The sequence below is a fragment of the Aplosporella prunicola genome (genome assembly GCF_010093885.1).
Source record: "Aplosporella prunicola CBS 121167 unplaced genomic scaffold K452scaffold_24, whole genome shotgun sequence".
NCBI classification, from domain to species: domain Eukaryota; kingdom Fungi; phylum Ascomycota; class Dothideomycetes; order Botryosphaeriales; family Aplosporellaceae; genus Aplosporella; species Aplosporella prunicola.
The window spans coordinates 507,239-527,124 of NW_022983552.1; the positions used below are offsets into that span (position 1 = coordinate 507,239).

At 57.1% G+C, this 19,886-nt stretch overlaps 6 protein-coding genes across 6 annotated transcripts; 2 read left to right on the forward strand and 4 right to left on the reverse strand.

Moving 5' to 3' along the window:
- Positions 1-954: 954 nt before the first annotated feature.
- K452DRAFT_92736 (uncharacterized protein) lies at positions 955-4,337 on the reverse strand. Its single transcript, XM_033547325.1, has 2 exons — positions 1,273-4,337; positions 955-1,176 (listed from the first exon to the last, which is right to left on the reverse strand). Exons 1-2 carry the CDS (start codon positions 4,225-4,227, stop codon positions 997-999), a joined length of 3,135 nt encoding a protein of 1,044 aa, XP_033394085.1. The 5' UTR covers positions 4,228-4,337; the 3' UTR covers positions 955-996.
- Positions 4,338-4,380: 43 nt separating this feature from the next.
- Positions 4,381-5,416, reverse strand: K452DRAFT_361427 (uncharacterized protein). Its single transcript, XM_033546423.1, has 2 exons — positions 5,252-5,416; positions 4,381-5,192 (listed from the first exon to the last, which is right to left on the reverse strand). The coding sequence occupies exons 1-2, from the start codon at positions 5,318-5,320 to the stop codon at positions 4,551-4,553; spliced, it is 711 nt and encodes a 236-aa protein (XP_033394086.1). The 5' UTR covers positions 5,321-5,416; the 3' UTR covers positions 4,381-4,550.
- Positions 5,417-6,419: 1,003 nt separating this feature from the next.
- On the reverse strand, positions 6,420-7,308 carry K452DRAFT_328896 (uncharacterized protein; the record flags this gene model as incomplete). Its single annotated transcript, XM_033545018.1, has 2 exons — positions 6,420-7,073; positions 7,126-7,308. 2 exons carry the CDS (start codon positions 7,306-7,308, stop codon positions 6,420-6,422), a joined length of 837 nt encoding a protein of 278 aa, XP_033394087.1.
- A 3,059-nt stretch (positions 7,309-10,367) lies between these two features.
- Positions 10,368-12,459, forward strand: K452DRAFT_277504 (uncharacterized protein). Its single transcript, XM_033539327.1, has 2 exons — positions 10,368-10,619; positions 10,697-12,459. The coding sequence occupies exons 1-2, from the start codon at positions 10,530-10,532 to the stop codon at positions 12,131-12,133; spliced, it is 1,527 nt and encodes a 508-aa protein (XP_033394088.1). The 5' UTR covers positions 10,368-10,529; the 3' UTR covers positions 12,134-12,459.
- A 40-nt stretch (positions 12,460-12,499) lies between these two features.
- Positions 12,500-14,214, reverse strand: K452DRAFT_290961 (uncharacterized protein). The gene is made up of 3 exons (XM_033541084.1): positions 13,913-14,214; positions 13,551-13,846; positions 12,500-13,471 (listed from the first exon to the last, which is right to left on the reverse strand). Exons 1-3 carry the CDS (start codon positions 14,013-14,015, stop codon positions 12,737-12,739), a joined length of 1,134 nt encoding a protein of 377 aa, XP_033394089.1. The 5' UTR covers positions 14,016-14,214; the 3' UTR covers positions 12,500-12,736.
- Positions 14,215-14,444: 230 nt separating this feature from the next.
- K452DRAFT_321322 (glycoside hydrolase family 12 protein) lies at positions 14,445-16,078 on the forward strand. Its single transcript, XM_033544386.1, has 3 exons — positions 14,445-15,253; positions 15,310-15,420; positions 15,482-16,078. The coding sequence occupies exons 1-3, from the start codon at positions 14,854-14,856 to the stop codon at positions 15,790-15,792; spliced, it is 822 nt and encodes a 273-aa protein (XP_033394090.1). The 5' UTR covers positions 14,445-14,853; the 3' UTR covers positions 15,793-16,078.
- Positions 16,079-19,886: the final 3,808 nt, after the last annotated feature.

Genomic DNA, 19,886 nt, shown 5'->3' on the forward strand with positions numbered 1-19,886 from the left:
TCTAATTGAGTGTGATAAACCAATCAGATCGCCATACTGATTGAAATGCCGGTATCTAGTGACCTTCTTTACACCTCTGAATAGTTTGCTAGGTAACTGATTATTGTATGCTTCTTTGTACACGGTTGGCTTTTCAACCACGGTAGTCGAATCGAGCAGCCATTATCTTAAGCTAGACAACTCCACAACTCCATCCCCACCTACCCACCTACCCACCTATCTGCACTTGCATAACACGCTCATCCCATCCCATCCCGCACAAAACTACGTCTTGTCTCTCTCACTCACACACACACACACACACACACACTCTCTCTCTCTCTCTCTCTCTCTCTCTCTCTCTCTCTCTCTCTCTCTCTCCCTCTTTCTCTTTCCATCTCTCCCCACCACACTCCCTCCATAGCAAACCACAAACCACTTACAGCGCACCCAACACCAATTCCGATTCCAATTTCCTTTCTCCCTTTTCCAATCACTCACTCACTCACTCATTCACACACTCCATCCATCCATCCATCCATCCATCCATCAGTACCCAGCAGAGCAGCGATAGTGACACTTCCCCACTTCAATCACATAGGTAGCGTACATAGTCTCAGCAAGCAAGCAAGCAATGGCATTCCCCCGACTAAACAACCAAACAGCCACCTACCCAACATCACCTACCTACACGTACCACACAAACACAAAACCAAACCAAACCCAAACCCAAGTCCCGTCTATCTTATCTTATTTTGCTATATTCTCCCCACCCACACAACCTCCAATCCTCCGTCCAGCACAGTGCCCCCAACCCCACAACCCAGCCGACCAGCCGACCAGCAGACCCCAAGAGCGACCAACTGGCCGCGGCGCGCGGGGCTTACTGTACAGTAGCGCCGACTTCCCTCCCTAAATACACAGGTCGTTTCTCACCATGAAGATGGAGATGGAGATGAAGATGGGGGGACTGATTGTCTGGCTGGATCGGTGGGTGGGTGCGCTTGACTTCACTACCTATACTACCCAACCGAACCACACACACACACACCCGGCGGTGCACACGCCCAAGCAAATATACATGCATGTATGCATGAAGGTATGCGTATATATATGAAATAAAAATACCTCCCAGATAGATAGGTAGTTAAGAACATGTATATGCGCTTCCTCACCTCGATCACCTACCGCTCCCCCCTCACAACCCCCCCTCATCCCCTCCCACCACACAACCCACCACAAGCCACCCCATCACATAACGATGCACCTTCTCCCACCCCCGCCCACACCCGCACCCGCACCCGCACCCCCACCCACACCACCACAGGAATCCAACAAATCCGGCGCGCTCATCCTCCTTCCCTCTCTCCCAACTCCGTTCCCACTATTCGCGCTCCGAATAGTAGCCAACCGACTCAGCCCCATCCGCGGCCGTTCCCGCCACCGCTTCCTCCCCCCACCCCCACCAGGAGGCCGCCTCAAGTCGTCTGCGCTCTGCGCCGCGCGCCTGTTCACTCCCATGCTCATGCCCATACCCGCACCCAAGCTCCCTAGCCCCAGCGTCGACGAGCGCGCCGGAGGATGAGGCGGTGGCGGCGGCGGCGGCGGCGGCGGCGTGGGCACGCTATCCCTACGGGTCCGGAGCGAAGGGCGCGGAGAGCGCTGCTGGGGGCGGGAGCGGGACGACGCCGACGGCGCCGACAACGACGCGGAGGGGTACGTGTGGTGCGCGTAAGCGCGGCCGGGCACTACTGGTGGCGCCGAGACGTGCTGCTGCTGCTGGAGGTGTGGGAGCATTGCCTGCGCGGCCTCGTAGGCCGAGGGCTCTTGCGCGAAGGGGTGCGCCAGCACGGGCGCAGAGGCGATGTACATGGCCTGCGGATGGAAGAAGTGCTGCTGTGAGGGCGGGGGCGACGTCGACGGCCGGTCAGGGTTGGTGTTGTGGCGCGCGGTGGCGGGGCGGGCGGTGCCGTGGCCGGGAGGGTGGGAGAAGCGGTTGTAGGAGCCTGTGCGGACTTGTGGTTGCTGCTGCTGTTGGGGCTGTTGTTGTTGTTGATGCTGTTGTGGCTGCGGCATCATCATCATCGGCGCGGACGGGCCTGGGATGGCCAACTGCGGCTCTGGGTCGCGCTGCGCGGGCGCCGAGTGCGGGAAGATAGTCGCCGCCGTGACGGGAGGCGCGACCGGGATCCGCAGGCGCGGCAGCGACGAATGTTGCGCCGGGGGCGAGGGATGACCCGAGAGGTTGAAGCCGGCAGGCGGGCCAGTGAGGCTGATGCTGACGCCCTGGTCCGCCTTGGCCGTGTACGGGGGAGGCGGCGGCACCCAGTTGTCGGCGTCGCTTTCGTGGGGGATCTCGCGCAGGCCGTCGGCGCGGCGATAGGGCAGAGGCTCGTTGGGCAGGGCGCGCAGATGCCTGCGGTTTACCGGCGCTGCGGCTCCGACCGTCGCGGCGCGGTTCAGAGATGCGTACGACCGAGGCTGGCCGTGCGAGTATGGCTCCTCGAACAGTATCTGCGTGTCATCCTCCGGACTGCTCGGACTCCGCGGCGCGTCCCTCGAGCTCGACTGCTGGTTGTGCTGCTGGTTGGTAGTAGACGAACGCAGCAAGCTATTCCGCGCGACAGCCCTACTTGCCTCGTCCCTCCTCTGGGCCACCGTTCTAGTCCTTACCAACTCCACCTCCCTATCAAAGTCAATATCTTCTTCCGGCAGCACCTCCGCCGGCAGCGTCTCATCCAAATTAATAGTCATCTTTTCCGGCTCTTCTGAGGCATCTGACTTTTGTCTAAAATCAAAGTCCATGACGACCAACAAACCGCTGGTCTTTGAAGTATCACCCGGCATGATCGGGGTATCCGGCGTCGTGCTCGAGACGACGTTGCCCGCAGCCAACAATCGCTCCGCCCCTGATTCAGGGCCGTCGACCCAGCAAAGAGCTGTAATGTCCTGAGAAGAACTATCTTCGTCCCGCTCTACAGACACACAAGCGCACGGCAAAAGAGGCGACTGCTCCATCGTGTGCTTCTCCGGGCTCGTGTACGCCAGATGGTCAGACTCGAAGCTATCAGGCAACCTGTACAGCCAAATGGCATTGTTCCCCTGGTGCTTGATCGCTATAGCGACGTGGTCGGCCGTCGGCGACACGGTGGGAAGCGCGTCTTCCAACAGCTCGGCCCGCATATAACGGCCCGTGTCGGGTGGGTTGAGCTTCGTCTCTGCGAAATGCGTGCCAGCCAGATCGTAAATCCCCCACGAGTCCTCCTCGGCATCGAAAGCAAAAAGCTCGTTGACCTGGCCCGTGGTCGAGTCCGGGAGCAGCATTGCTTGTTTTGCCGTCATTGCCTTTTCGGGAAAGAGGATCTGCCTGGTCCAAGCGACGTCGACGTCCTGGGTGATGAGCTCGCCCTCTTCCGTAAACGGCCCGTCGAACGCGCCGTGCACGGAGAAGACGGTCGTCGGCCGCGGCAGGCGCGCCGATGTCGTCGCCAGAAGCGTGCGCCCGTCGTCCGAGAACGACAGGTGGTCCATGGGGGCGCAATTCACAGAGCGCCGGTCAGAATCCGTGGCTTTCTTGACCAGCGATATGAGCTCAATGCCGTAGTGGTAACCGCAGGCAAGGACCCGCCCATCTGGGGAGAGAGCGATGGTGCTGGCGTCGACGGTCAGGATAACGCTCTTCAGCTTCTCCGGCCCCGGCGTGTCGCCGCCCTCCAGCCTGTATAGATCGACCTTGTGCGGCGTGGTGAGCACAGCCAGTAGAGTGCCATCGTCCAGGACGTCGACGGCGACGGGCTTGCGCCGGACGCCGAGGGTACGCATGAAGATGCGCGGCAGGCGGTGGGCCTGGACCAGCCATATGTTCTTGGTGCTGAAGATGGCGACGACGCGGCCCTTGCGCGATATGGAGAAGCCAAAGGGCTGGGGCAGGGCCGACGAGGTGACGGAGTCGGAGACGAGGTCCAGGATGGTCATCTTGGGGCGGGCATGGTGTTGCTGCTGCGGGGCACGAGCCGAGGCAGGCCTGTCCTTTGCTTGGGTTGCGGCCAGGGCAGAGAGGGTGGTCGAGGCAGTGCTGTGAGCCGTCGTGGCAGTGTGGGTGGAACGTGGCGAGGGCGAGAGGGACTGTCGGCGGACATTGTTGTTGTTGTTGTCGTTGCTGTCGACGGTGGGACGGCGGGCTTGACGGATGAGGGTGGGCTCGGTGTAGAGGTCCTCGTCGTCGGAATCTAGATATGCGCGGTCCATAGTTTATCGCGGCATGGCTGTCGAGGACAAGAACTCGAGGCGCAGAGAGCGTCCGGGCTGGCGCATTGTCGCTGACTGAGAAGGTGGTGCATCATCGCCGCTCTGCCATTTGATGCCCGCGTCGCACGCTTCGTCCCCCGCGCTATAAATAGTCTCGTCTGCACGTGCACGATACGGAGTGGGCAATCATCTTCACACTGGCGACGCCGCTTCGGGGACCAACGACGCTTTTTCTCTGACCGGCACGGCCCGCCTGCCTAATTTGGCTCCCTCTGCTCCACAGGGCTGCCTCTCTGCCTCGGCCTCCATTTTGGCCTTCCATCTCATGCCGCCGCCGCCGCCATCGCCTTTACCCATCCCACCTCCTCGCCCTCCATACTCACCATCCTAACCCCCAATCCCTCCAACTCCCTCTCCACCTCCCCGGCCTTGTCCCCCTCCACAGCCCTCGTCCCCTCCCTCACAACCAGCGTCACAAACCCCTCCTCACTCGCATCCACCGCCGTACACCTAACGCAATAATCCAGCGCAAGCCCCGTCACAAAAACATGCGACACATTTCTTTCCCTCAACAACCGCGCCAACTCCGTCCTTCCAGCCCTCGGCTCCCGCCACGCCGCCCCAAAAGCGCTATACATCTCGACGTCCGGATCCTGGCCTTTCCGGACGACGGCGTCGAGCGCCCGCGTATCCAGGTCCGGCACCAGCGCTGCCCCCGCCGTGCCCGCCACGCAGTGCACCGGCCACAGCCGCGTGCGCGCCGTCTCGGCCGGGTTGGCGGGGTTGGCGAGCAGCGCGGTCGAGACGAAGGGCTCGTTGGCGGGCGCGGGGTGGTTCGCGGCGAAGGAGACGTGGTTGGCGGGGTGGGCGTCTGCGGAGGCGATTTTTAGCACGAAGGGTAGGCCTAGGAGCGCGTTGATTGTGGGGAGGATGGCTCGCCCGTCGGGCACTGCTAGCGCGCCGTTCTGCGTGTCGTGAGTGTGTGTGTTGCGTGCTGATGCTGCTTGCCTAGGTCGGTACGCACGGGTGGGCAGAAGTCCTCTTGGACGTCGACGACGATGAGTGCGGGCTTGAAGTCTTTGGGCGCGCTCATGCTGGGCGATCTGGGCTTCAATGGCACGCGAGCCTGAGATTTCGGCTGAGAAAGGTAAGCTTAGGTGTTGGTGGCTGTTGATGTTTGTAGCTGGAATAGTTATCGAGGATCAAATGCATGACGATAGCATCTGACCGCAGATCCGGGGTCCAGATACCGTACCTCGCCCATCATTCACATTCATCACTTCATTCGACGCTAGGTACAGCTCCTACGCTCACGCTCCCACACATGCGCAGACGAAGTTTGCCCAAAAGCCGTAAGCGGCCACGACAATTGTACCAGCCTCACGGTCAACGGGTCGTCAGCCCAACAAGTTGGGATCCGGGACAGACACGTGCCCCGGGCCCGCGGGGACAATCCATAGAAACGAAGCAGATCATCAAGCCAAGCAACGAGCACGCATAGTTCGTTCAGTATATACTTCGTACTCCTACATAAGTAAAAGCCCGTGGGGTATCTGTGCTACGGGCGGAGCTGCTAGACAAGGACAAGGAAACAATGCTGCTGAACAAAAAGACGTAAGAAAAAGCACATGCTTATGCCACCCAACCCAACGCCACATTAACCACAACTCCATCAATGCCAAACGACTGAACTTGCGCATCCATGCAGGACAAAAATTGCGCCAAGAAATGCCAATTGCACCAAAATGTTAGTGCTCGCGTGACGTCCTTCTTGTCTCCGTGAAATGCCGGGCAAGCCGGAAAGCTGCCGAACCCAACGGACCAGGGCGGTGTATTCTCAAGCTCCATCTCGCCTTGTACTCTGCAGTCGTTGCCAAGTTGCACGCCGTGCCGCGCGACCCTTGATGCGTGGCTGGGAGATACTGCGGGCTGAAGATGATGCGGGCTGGGTGATGCGGCGAGGCTGACGAGCTGCGCGTCTCGGATGTCGCGGCTGCAGGCGGTGGAGCTTGTGGAGACGAATCGCTTGGCTGTCCCACCAAGGATCTTGGAATGCGAAGATCGGGGAGATTGCTCCGGACTCAATCCCCGCCTTCCTGGTGTGTGCCTGTCCTGCACTCGTTCTTGTGCTCAGCACAGTAAGACCTGCTCAGTCAATTAGCAACTGCCACATATCCTCATTCATTTCAGCCTTACCTGAGCGGAAGCCACTTCATCTCTTCTTGGTCGAACCGGTGACCTTCGTAGCGTGTCTTGGTCAAGGCCCTGGGGCCGTACTCCTCCTCCAGCAACGCCGTATAAGCGTACGGGATCTTGACCGGCACATTCTCAAACGTGCTGTCGCGCAGAGGGAAGATGTCGTCAAACTTGAAGTGGTGCTTGTCCTTGCAATACATCCAACCCGGCTCGCCGTTTTCTTCCTTGATCTTGTCGTGGCGGACGGTGGTAATGTCGATGAACAAGCCCGTCTCGGTGTCGATCCAGCGCGCATCGATGACGTTGAGCTTGTCGGTGATGGAGTCATTCTTGTAATGCGGGTTGACCTCGATCATGTAGTCCCGGCTCTCCTCGGTGCCGGGAATGGTGAAGTGGTGCACCGTCATGTTGTAGTACGAGGCCAGGAAATGCATCGACTGCTCCGATATCTGCACGTCAATGTCCGTGTCCCAGGGCATGATCTTGCGGTTCCACCACCAGCCCAGCAGAGAGCCGTGCATGATCCAAGTCTCAGCGCCAATGTCGCGCATGGTGGAAAGGTATGTCTGGACGAGCATGGTCAGGTTGGAGAGGCGGTCGTCATAGGGAAGCGTGGTCTCGGCGAAGCGTCCGTCATAGTGGGGATGGAACTGGAGGCAATCTGTCAGCAACGTGGAGCAAGAAGAGCAGAAAGCAACTCACTGTAGACTCGTGGAAATACTTGTCCACGGGATCACCGCCTTTGCCGCTGTGATCGACCTTGTTCTTTAGGCGCACGCTGAGGAAGTCGGCGTCTCTTTTCTGGACTGTCGGGAAAGCGTGCACCGAGGCCAGCAGGGCGAGCAACGCAACCACCAAGAGCGATAAACGGACAGAGGCGGACATTGTAGTAGTTGTTGGAAAAGGTTGAGGCTGAGAAGCTTAGGAGCGCAGGGGCATGGTACGGAAAAGGCGATTGAAGGAGAGCCAGGGCGAAAGGGCGAGATGTTCGCGTGAGGAGTTGCCGGTTGTGGAAGGGCGAGAAGCGGGCGGCTGGGGAAGGACAGGAAGATATTGATCCATGGGGAAAGGCGACCGAGCGCCCGGCGGCCAGCTTGCTGCGTCAGGGATGTCATGTCGGCCGCGCGGAGGGGCCAGCACGATGGCCGCGGATGAGACGACGGCTCATCAGCGCTGTCCAACGCAACGCCTCTCGTGAGACAGCCTTCCGTGACCGGGCAATCTGGAGCTGGAAGGAATGAGAGTACTGCCTTGCCGACCGCAGCGACTCCCGTCCACGGTTGGGGCCGACACCGAGGCCGCGAGGCCGCGAGGCCGCGAGGCGGCCGCTCGTCGTCGGCCTGGTGAGCGGCCTAGCGGCAGTGATGACGTGCGATCTATGGGGCCGTCAATCCTGCCGTCGACGCTCGGCGCCAATCCAAGCTGCGTGAGCCGTCAGACCCGAACACGAAGTCACGCTCTTGTCCTACTCGTACTCCGAACACTCGCACATCTTCTAACGCTCGCAACTGTCATCCAAGACATACCCACCTGAACCACGACCCTTCGAGCACGTCAACCCGTCGACAACCCCACTGCTGCCTTCCTCTGCCCGAGCTCCGGCGCAGAGACGCGCGGCCCAATCCGCATTACCAGACAAGCTTTTGCCAAGCTTTCCAACGCACCTCTTGGCAGGGTGTCCGACAAGCCGCCCAACGGCGATCGGCCTCGCCTTCTTTCCTCTCCTCGATTTCGCGCAGCATCTGGAAATGTTAATCTGCTTGTCCTACTACTGATCCTTCTGCGCCTTCGTCTGCGCGACTTTCTCCTGTGATCTGGACCGCCTGCGCCCGAATTGCTTTATTCCCGCGCACCCATTCGTGGCATACGCCATCCACTTACGCGGCACCGGCAACAGCCACAGATTTGTTCCGCGGCAACTAGACTCCCTCCGTACTAGGCAGTTGGCGATACCGAACGTAGCCTCGTCGCCGGACCAGTCACTCGCCGCGTGGACAACCAAGAAAGAGCCAACGCGTGAGCCACGGGACCGCGCATACTGTTTTGTCATCCTCTTTTATGGGAGCCTACGCAACTCCGGAATCGCGACCATTCCGGCCACTCAGCCCATCATTCCCTAACCATGTTGATTTATTGCCACACGTCTTCGTCGGCAGTGGGAATTTCCGGTCTGCATGTGATTGCCGCGTTTCTATCATCTACTTGATGCCATGTCTCACTATCAGCGGCTATGCAAACCCCACTCTGGACCGACAGTGGTCAATGACCTTGCCACCCGTCTGAAGCCTGAGCAAATCAGTCCTGTCGGTACCGGGAGAGACCAGGCTAAAACTTCTGTCCCAGGAACTTCGGCAAGTGCACGGCTTACCCCATGACTAGGCTCTGCAGTCTGCACGTACTTGAGCCCAAAGTCGAAATAGCGGCGTTCTCATGCGGGATTTATGGTTCGACTTTGACAGTGGCATGAATCCCCAAAAAGCATTTTAGCGTTGACCCTGAAATGCCAGGGTTGCGATCGCGTCGTGCGGCCTTGAGTCAAAATCAAGACCGGCTCCCTTCTGGGGGCCTAACACAGTAGGATCTGCGATGGCGTCTTCTTATGCTTCTTTGCTAGGGGCAATAGGAGCGATCTTCGCATCGTGTTGCTTGGACGAGTGGATAACTAGGGGGTCTGTTGCAATCACACTTCAGCATCGCCACAGTATGATATTCCGTTTCAGTTTCAGGGAGCGAGCAATTGTCTCGGCACTTCTAAAAGAGACTTGAGATGTGTTTGCACGCTTACTTCGAGCAGTACATCCCTCTCTCTACACCGCTGGACGTCATCATCCCTCTTCAGCTATGGTGCAGGTCAAGCTGCACGCGCCAACAACACGAGCGCACCCTCACATCGCGCAAACATAGCCACAGCACGATCCACCTACCTGATTGACTCTCAAGACGCCGGCGCTGCCAGTCGACCTCCTTGAAATTTCTTGCGCTCGCTCAGCCTCCAGATCCTCCAAAGTCTAGGTCCTTTACCCTGTAATCGTTCGAGCCAATATTCACACGACGCCCTCTTACACCGCCTCAACAAGCGCGCGCCATACTCCTAGTTATCCCTCGTGCCCCTTGAATGGCGAATGCAGTAGGACTGGGTGTAGATGCATCGACGTGGAACAGCACCGCTGTGGGATAGGAGTGCCAGTGCCGCGACATGGCCAAGTTTCTCTGCGCATGGAAGCAGCGAGTCAAGACTCAGAAGCTTGAGCAAATACCGGCTTTCAGTCCTGCTCCAACGCCCAGTCAAGCCAACATAGTCGCGTTGGTAGCACGCAGCATGCCGTGATGCAGGTTTTCTGGAGGTACATGGGGTGCGGGTGTGACGTTCTTGGAGACCCCAAGCAGTCATGCCTGTTTTTGTTGTGCTGTGCCATGAACTTGTTCAGACCTCAGTAGATGTCAGATGAGAAGCGGATAGAGGTCGGACTGAGTAGTGGTAAGGCGCGACGGGGACTACAGAGGAAATACATTAGCTCCAGGGCGGAATTGTATCCAGCTGCTTGGAGCTCTGTGCCACACACAACTGAGCGGGTCCATTCGACTGCGCTGTGCTCATCAGCCATCTTGATCTTGCTGTCTTGCTGATTCCGTCGTCATGGTGCTTTTTAAGGGAGTGGTGCGATGATAGATGCTTGCACGAGGCGTCGGATAACCTTGTCCCATCAACACCATCGCAGGCTGTTTAACATGTGTCCGTTATGTGAGAAAGGCCGCTAAAACTGCTGCGCAGACTCTTTGTATGCCCAACTTCCAAGCTCTTGCTACTGTTTCCGCACATCAACGGTGTTTTGAACGGAAGGGAGTTTGCTCGAGCGCGGACACGCTGGCCCGAGCGCCCAACTCTTGGCACACTTGGACGCGGCTCAAGCAGTTTCGCGCCTCACCTACGCAAGCTCGCTCCAACCATCTCTCGCCCGCTTTCGCACCGCACCGCACCTCAGCTCAGCGCGCAACGCCCAATCCGCCGCGGGCTTGCAGCTCCCCGACAACCAATTCCTCCACCCCAGTCTTAGTGAGCAGCCTACCGGAAACTCACCTTGCGCGCAGCCGTTCGGTCGCTCATTATGATCCTCGAAGACCAGAGGTTCCTCCATGAGGACCTCGAGCGCCTCGAGCAGGCTATTGCTGAGCGCTCGCTCGAGGACCCTAAGAACGTGTGTTCTCCGCCCCGGACCCCGTAGTGTTTGCTCCCCCGCAGAAGCCGTTCAGACTAACACCATAGTACGAGAAGATCCGCGAGCGCCTGGCCCGCGACCACACGGTATCGAACTTCCTGACGCGGATCCAGACGCAGTCAGAGCGGCTGCTGGACATCTACGCGGACAAGAATGGCAGCCGGGCGCGCGAGATCCAGGACATCGGCACGGGCGACCCCTTCGAGCACTTCTACAAGGAATACAACACGGTCAAGGACTTCCACAAGCGCTACCCGAACGAGGGCGTCGAGAACCTCGAGCGCGCATACAAGCGCCGCGCCGTCGGCGAGACGGACCCGTTTGCGCCCGACATCGATGGCATGTTTACGGGTGAGGAGGGCTACGGCCGCTTCTTCGACTTGACGATCCTGCACGAGGAGTACATGAACCTGCCTGGCGTCAAGGGTACCCGCCGCATCAGCTACCTCTCCTACCTGGACGTGTTCGACGTGTTTGTGCCGCCCAAGTGCCCGATCAAGCGCTCCGACAAGATGACCGAGGCGTACTTCTCGTACCTCAACAACCTGGTCGAATACCTAGAGAGCTTCATGCGGCGGACACGGCCGCTGACGGACCTGGAGAAGCTCTTTGAGCAGTTCGGCAAGGAGTACGACGAGGCGTGGAAGAGCAACAAGGTCGAGGGATGGGAGGAGGAGGCGCGCGAGGAGGGAGCGTCGGCGTCGACGGCAGAGGGCAACGGCACCGGCATCTGGTGCCCGGACTGCAAGCGCGAGTTCGCGTCGCAGGCCGTGTACAACAGCCACCTGCCGGGCAAGAAGCACAAGCGCGCAGCAGCGGAGCGGGCAGCCTCGGGCGAAGCAGCAACGGAGCGACCGGCCAACGGCGGCGCGGCCGCGTCGACGCATCGCCTCAAGGAGCGCGCGATTGCGGACCGCGAGTTCCGCGTCGCGCGGCTGGCAGGCGCCATGAAGAGCGAGCGGGACGATACGCGCGTTAACGTCGAGCGCAAGCAGGGCATGACGGAGCGGGAACGCCAACAGGAACTGGACGCATTGTACGCGGAAGGAGAAGAGCCGAGCGCAGTGGGCGGGGGCGACGCCAACGCCGACGACGACGATGAAGCCGAAGACAAGATCTACAACCCGCTGAAGCTGCCGCTGGCCTGGGACGGCAAGCCCATCCCCTACTGGCTGTACAAGCTGCACGGGCTGGGCGTCGAGTTCCCGTGCCAGATCTGCGGCAACTTTGTCTACATGGGCCGCCGCGCCTTCGACAAGCACTTCAACGAGGCGCGCCATATTTACGGCCTCAAGTGTCTGGGCATCACCAACACGACGCTGTTCCGGGAGATTACGCAGATTGAGGAGGCGCAGCGCCTGTGGGCCAAGATTGTGGCGGATAAGAAGGCCGAGCGCGTCGCTAATGATAATGTCGTCCAGATGGAGGATGGTGAGGGGAATGTCATGCCTGAGAAGGTGTATTATGATTTGCAGAAGCAGGGCCTGTTGTAGGGTGTGGTGGTGGGGGAGAGAGGGTTTAGGGCGATGGTGCTGCTGCTTCTGGGTGCTTTCTGCTGCTGATGCGAGGCCGGTTTGGATAGCGTCTTCTCGTGCCAGCCTGTCAGCGGCGAGGACGTACGTACGTACCATACCGCACCGCACTGTACGCACGCAGCATCCTGACCACACTTCACGATAGCGATAGCGGGATAGGATAGGATAGGTTGAGATGAGTTGAGATGAGTTGTAGTGAGCTGTAGTGCTTGGCCATACACAGTACCCAGGTAGTCACAGCCATAGTCACAGTCACAGCCACAATGAACATACGTGCACGACTGAGTTCGCTTGTTGCGCGTTGTGTGCGAGGAGTGAGGCGCGGGCGATGTCATAACCATACATACATACATACATACCTTACATACATGCGTATATCTATCCTGACTTAACCTAACCTATACCTATACCTATACGTATTCGTGTATCAACCAGACCAAACCAGCCAAAAACCAATCCAGAAACCAGAACCCCCCACACCCCCACGAAAACGTAGAAACGGCAACCAAACAAACACAAAAAGCGTTCATACCGTACTCATATACCTACTCGACCTCAACCTCATACACCCCTCCGCACGCCCTCGTCCCGCCACTGATCAATCCCATCGCCCACGTCTACTTCCCCAGCACCACCAGCAGCACTCCCAGCACCTCTCACACGCTCAGCCGAGCCCGGCCGCCCTACCCTCCCCGCGTCGTCGTCGTCATCATCGTCATCGCCACCGATGCCGACGTCGCTGTCGTCGTCCACAAACGCCGCGGGGTCAGTGAGCGGCTGCGCGGCCGCAGCATCGCGGCCTAGCACGCCCTCGTCAGCGGAAACCGAGATGCCGCGGGCGCCCCAGCGGTTCGCGCGCTGCGGATTTCTTTGACCAGCAGCCTCCTCATCATAGCCGTCCGCGTCGGTATCCACGCTCCTGCGTCCAACACCCCCACCCCCAGCACCTGCTCCACCGAGCTTGAGCACCTTCCCGAGCAGCCAGCCCTTGCGCAGGTCCTCGCCGTCGACGACGCCGCCCCCGCGCAGCTTGACCCGCTGCCGCGTCCAGTATACCCACGCGAAGTCGACGTATAGCGCCGTCTGGATGACGCCGAAGATCGTGCGGATCGGCTCGAAGTTGTGCTCCGGGCCGAGGCCGCGCACTAGCCAGTTTAGAATGTAGAAGGCGCGGTAGGAGCCCAGTGTTGTGAGGTAGAAGGAGTCGAGGACTGTGGGAACCGTGGTTTGGCGCAGGAGGAGGAGCTGTGGGAGAACGCATACGGATTCGAGGATTATGGAGAAGGTCCAGACGTTCTGTGCGGGTGGGGGGTTAGTTGGTTGATCGGTTGGTTGGTCGTGGGGTGGGTTTGTGGGGGGTTGGTGAGTGTGTTACCTGGAAGAGAGTAAAGGGCTCGCGCTCGCTCGAGAAGATCCACGTCGTGAAGGGCGTGAGGACGAAGCTGCCGCCCAGCGCGTACACGGCCAGCTTCATAGCCTTTTCGCGCTCGCGGGTGCGCGAGAAGACGCGCGCCATGATGAAGACGGTGTATGCGGTCGTGGCGATGAAGTAGATCTTCAGGCAAAAGTTCCACCAGATGTGCCAGTTGGCGTAGAAGCGGGTCCAGAAAAGGTCAACATAGCGGGCGCAGAAGACGATGAGGTAGAGGAGCTGGGTGAGGAGGGAGACGCCTAGAGGAAACAGTTAGCTTGCTGTTGATGTTGGTGTTGAGTGCTAGCTAGCTGCTATGTACGCACCTTCGGCGCTTTGATTGGAATGGATGACACCGATCAGGATGAGCTGCGACGAGGCGTGCGACAGGTCGCCCAGGATGCGGAAGATGTTGAAGTTGAAGCCCATGGCTGGATGGCGACGATGATGGTGCAGCAGGCTGGGGCAGCAGCTACTTCATGGCCAAGCGGCGGCGGCGCGGGGTAAGTGGTGTGGGTTGTACAGGACGAGGACGGACGAGGTTGGAGGTTGAGGTCAGAGTGTGGAAGCTGGAGCTCCAGGACAGACAGGGTCCGCACGTACGTCAGCGACTCGCCCTCCGCAGCCTCACTCGCCTCAACCCACACCACCTCGCGTCGCCTGAGTGGATAGGCGTGCCGGCTCACCCTATATCTATATTATAGCTGTGGTACCTGCTGCCTGTAGCACGGTCGTCATCATCTATCGTATCCACCCCATGTCACGCCCACCTGCACCCCAGGGGCAATCAGCACGCACGCGGCAGGCCTTATGCTCGGCCAGGCTGCCGCAAGAGCAGAGACATCCGGCCAATCCTGCAGCACAGTAGTAAATCGCATCGTCTTGGCCTCCGCAGTTTCACTAAGCTTCTTTCCTGGCCGTGCTCGTGCCGTCACTCCCGCGTTGATTAGGGAGAAGGTTGTTTTCACATCATCTATCTCAGCACATCCGCCGTTTCATCGTCCCGCCTATCTAATTGCTACTCCACCCTTTGCGCCTATTGCCAGTCGACCAAATCTCCGGCTCCCTGCCTCCTGCCCCTCGATGACTGGGTGCGTGAGTGCCTTACTACAGGTAGGCGTGAATATAAAGCTTGAGCGTGCCCCAGTTCAGCCCTGTTCTGTAGGAAGCCTTTCCCAGTCTTCTCGCCGTTTCTGAATTCATATCTCCACGAGTATTGAGTACTCGAGCCACATTCGTTCCACCCCACCACCAACCACCAACCACGATGCCCTCGTTCAAGCAAACGGCAGCCATGCTCGCCCTGGCGGCGACCGGCAGTGCCATGCCCACGTTCTCGTCCCTCGCCGCGCGCGCCGCAGAACAGGGCCCCGCGAACCTGTGCGGCATGCCCAACGAGTCGCTGATCCTGACTGGCACGCCCTGGATTGTCTTCAACATGATGTACAACAGCGGCCAGATCGTCGGCAGCGCCTGCACGGGCTACACTGGCACCGAAACCGGCAAGGACGGCAACCTCAAGGTCAACTGGAACAGCACTTGGGCCATCGACTACGTCAAGGCTACCGATAATGTCCCCAAGGGCTACTCGTTTGTCGGCTTGACCCAGAACTTGGAGAACAAGATCTCGGATATTAAGTCCATCCCTACGACTTATGATTGGACCCGTGAGTTTCGTGCTGTGTTGTTGTTGTTCGGCTGTGCCGTTGGGTTGACGTTTTAGGTACCAACACCACCGCGTACAAGGGCAATATTGTCTACGACTTCATGACCAACGACAAGAAGGGCGACAGCACCAGCTCAGACAGCCAGGAGTTAATGCTTTGGATCAATTTTGCGTGACCCTATTTCTCTATTTTTCCGTTGAACTAAAACTAACATACCTGCGCTTACAGGGGCAGGAGGTCAACTCCCCATCGGCTGGGCCGCGGGCCCCGTCGCCACGATCACGAACCTGTACGGCACGTCATGGAAGTTGTACCAAGGCAAGAACGACGACACAGGCATCACGGTGAGCACCATGATGCCCGACACGCAGTTCGAAGGCTCCTTCTCCGGCGACATCAAGGACTGGCTGCTCGCGCTCGTCAAGCAGGGCGTCTTCACCGAGAACACGTACGTGAACGTGGGCAACGCAGGCGGCGAGCCCATGTACGGGCATGTGGATACGACGGCGACGTTGGGCCTGCAGATTAATCTGAACTAAGAACCCGGTTGGCGTGGGCGTGGGTGGGTGCGGAAGGGGTTGACGGAGTGGCGATACGGTTCTGGAGACGAGGCTTTTAGGCCGTGGTTTTGTTTTGTAGGATGGGTTTATGTGCTGGGATGAGTAACAAGGCCCTCTTCGTCACGAGCTGCTGGCTGGCTGGCCAGCGAGACGGCTACACACGCAAGCAGGCCCTACGCACCTCTCCTTGTCTAGCCAAAACCCTAGCCCCTAGATACAGATGCGAAAGTCTCCAACCGCACGCGCACTACAAACAATCGTAACGTGTTTCCTCTCTACTCCTCATGCGCGTCTTTTCTCCTAGGCCACGAAGCGCGCTCGATCGTGACGGTGACGGTGATGGCTGGTAAGGATGTTTCTGCGTGTGTTTGTGTGTATGTATGTATCCATGAATAAATGGCGAGAGCAGAGTAGAGATTAAACTATGTTGAGCTTTTGGGTGGTGGTGTTGTTGTTGCTGTTGTGGTCTAGGAAGCCTAAGTCTTCAACGCCAGTGCCGATGCAGGCCACGAGCCTATAACCAACACCGCACCCATAGGCACACAACCCACCTTGCGTCCCTTCACATTCCTACTTCCGTACCCTTATGAAGTGTTTTGTCGCCCTTGTATATATCCGCTTTCGTAGCTGCCTAGCGCGTACGTATGTCTGGTATTGCTCCGCTTGTAACTACCGGGAAAATAGCTGGTGGGTGTAGGCGACGTGGTTTGATATGTAGCTAGAGGGTGTACAAGAGAGAAAGGAGGTTAGGATGTCAAACCGCACATAAAGTGATAAATAAGAGCAAACGCGTAGAAGGCAAACTGTTAAGGGGGATATAAAAGGCTACAGGATGCCGTCGCTCATCACGATTTTCTTTATTCAGTTATTGTAAAATAACGAAACATTTAATAGCCTGACACGTTTAGATTAAGGCCATTTTATACCACCTACACAGCGTATCGAAGTAGACTTAATCAACCCTAGGCATATCACGACAACAATCCGTGTTATCCCGCCAATCATTATTCCTCATAGGTAAGTCACTGATCCTTCAAATTCACACGATGATCCAGACCTAACCATCTCAAAACTCTAGCTCGGCAATGCCTACATAATATTCTGTATTCCGCTCCCGACTGGAAACAGATCAGCCTACCTAAGGATTTCTGACAGCCTCAGCGACGCGATTCTAGAGGATCTGGAACGCCGCACACATTTGCCCCAGATGCAAACACAAAAAACATCGTCGCATCTTACTTGGGAAGAGGAGACAACGGGTCTGGCGGTGTCCTCAGTCAGGGTGTTTCGAGTGGTTGGCTGGGCGGGAGCCCGATGCCACCGCTCTACTTTCAAAGCGCCACAGCGATCATCAAGAAGGTCTTCAGTAAGGCACCTGCGAACACCGCCACCAGTGAGCAGCTAAACGCTGTTCTGCGTTACGTCAACAGCAAACAGTCCTCACTGCTGCGTAGGACGCCTTATCTGATCTGGATCCAAGCGCGGTGGCACAGAAGCTACCCAGCAGAGTTCTGCACAGCATAAGAGAAGGCAAAGAAAGTGCAGAGCGTGCCGAGAGTACACGGGGGATGAGAAGGGAAGGGAAGGGACGTCTTTAGATCATGGAAGCTCTGACTCTGGTCGCCGATCATGCAGGGGAGTAGTTTCGCGGGCTCGCTCAGTAATACCAGCGGCTGATCGGAACTTTTTCGAGTTGTTTTAGTGGTACTTTGGATAGTAATGTTAGACTTTTTGATAAGATGTTTGGAGGTAATTCTTTGTTAAAGGTTTTTAAGTCAGCATTGTGTACTTTAACGTGGCGTTGTCTAGTGCTCCGTCTTTCACAGATCACACAGTCAATTAAAAGTTCCGAACAAAGATGAGGTTTACTGGCTTAGGGACTGATGGGCAACGAGCTAAAAGCTCTTGTAGTGGAGAGGTGGAGCCTGCTGGACTTGGTTTGGTCGGAAGAAAAAGAACGGGACATCCTTATTATTGAGTGATGACCACCGGTGTCAACATCCAAGAATGCCAACCTTCACTATTATAGAGCAATGGCAACTATCACTGCATTAGCCGTTCATAAACAATATCGCTGACTTAACACTTGTGGCTAATGCTTGCAGATCTAACGCCGTTGTCTGTGAGTGCGAAACCTGTCTTGAACCTGGCATATCCTTAACCGGGATATGTTAAAGTTGAATTCTTTGGTGTGCTTGTCTGAGCTGATCAAAGTCAAGGTAGGTTAGAGCACATGCGGCGAGCTTATAACCCTTTTTACTGAGTGTCTCTTACCAAAATGGCCTGAGTCCTACGTAGTGCTTGAGTGGCGTAAAACGGCACTCATTCACTTTGAAATTTTTTTTTTTTTTTTTTTTTTTTTTTTTTTTTTTTTTTTTTTTTTGGTAGTGATTTGTTTGGATGACCTAGAAGGCAGTTTGAGCGGAACAGCCATTTTAGTTTGTCTTTGTTGTATTACAGTTTCACGTTAAAACACAAAGACTTTAGACACTCGATTTCTACTTCAGTGACTCTATTCTCTTCTCCGACCCGAAGGACGATGACACCATTGCTTCTATCTAGAGAAATGAAGTCGCTGTTTTTAGTGATTGAGAGCTAAAGGAAAGGAAAGGGAGTTTAAATTCGTGACGGTAGTCTGGTGCAGGTGTTGGGAGTGCATTAACTGTGTAAGGAAGGGGGAAATGTTTTGCTCACTGTGTGTGTGCAGGGGGGATTGGGTGCATGAAGAGAGAAAAGAAAGCCGCTTGATGCTCGCTAAAAGAAAGCTTTTGTGCATGCCTGCTCACGCAGCCCTCCCAACGCCAGCCTGCGTGCGGGCTTCAGTGAGAGCTTTCCATGGCGTAGTCTCCCAGGCCTATGATCGCATTGGCAGAAGGCGGAGGTCGATCTCAAGAGTCGAGCGGAGCAGGAGACCAAACTCGATACTGTAGTGTGTGCGAGGAAGTCGGGGCTGCTGGGTCTTCTTGTCCCTTTTGTGGAATGTGCAGGATAGGACAGAGAATAATAATGCCTCAGGCATTATGGGGTGTAATCTGTGAGTGAACCGGTTGGTGGATAAACCGAAGATGTGAATTTTCTGCCGCCGTTCGGTGTGTTCGTTTGCATTGTGAATGCTGCAATGGACTTTTTTTGTTTTGTCGTGAGACGCAACTCGTGTATGTGCAGCGTGCGGAATCGTCCAGCCTTATTACCGTCGGTCCAGTCAAATGGACGGTACGCTAACGGACGGTCACGACCGTCTCCGTAGCGTCGCGCCAAGAACGGTCTCGCCCCGACGGAGCTTGGTTCAGGGGGACGGTGGCAGACGGTAGTTGGATATAATTTTGCTGGTGTACCGAATAATTGATGGTGTTGAGGGGTATCTCAGGGGTAACTCCGCCGCCACCTGCCTAAATAGGTTTAGCGTTAGGGCTAGAGCAACGTCAGACTCAACGTCGGGGTTGTTTACGTGCCAAGCCAACGGCCGAAGTCATGCCGAACGTCTTCGTAGCTTCAATTTTTACAAATCTTTCTCAACACCACGCCAGTTATAAGGCCTGCACCCCGGCGGTCGCACTGCACGTTGATTTAGCAAGCCTAGGACCACCTTTTAAAAATTTAACAACCCCGCAGGTCCACCAGCAACCGATTTACAATGGCATTCGTTCGAGAGACTCCGGACAATACGACTGACACCTCCGCGGCCACGTTAATTAGCAGCCTTACGTCTAAACCCTCTAATATCACCGAACTATACCGCCAGAGGTGCCTAAGTAGCTAGCTACCCGCTGGGTGGGTGAGGACAGAGGACTAGATGGCAGCAGGACCCGCGGAGGGCCCATGAAGGCCTCAACACTATGCCAAGACATCTACATGGCCGTGGGGGACGTTACTGGGCAGTAAACAACACGATTTGGCCAATAAATAATCAGTAAGTATCTATGGAGTCACACACGACTTATGCGAAGGAACTAACACGGTTAATTTAGGTGGGAAAACGGCCATTTTCTTCCGCTCGCGGAGCTTCGCTGGACGCGCTATTGCGTGCCGAACGACGTGCTAAACGACGTGCGAGCCTGCGGGCGAGCGCTGGG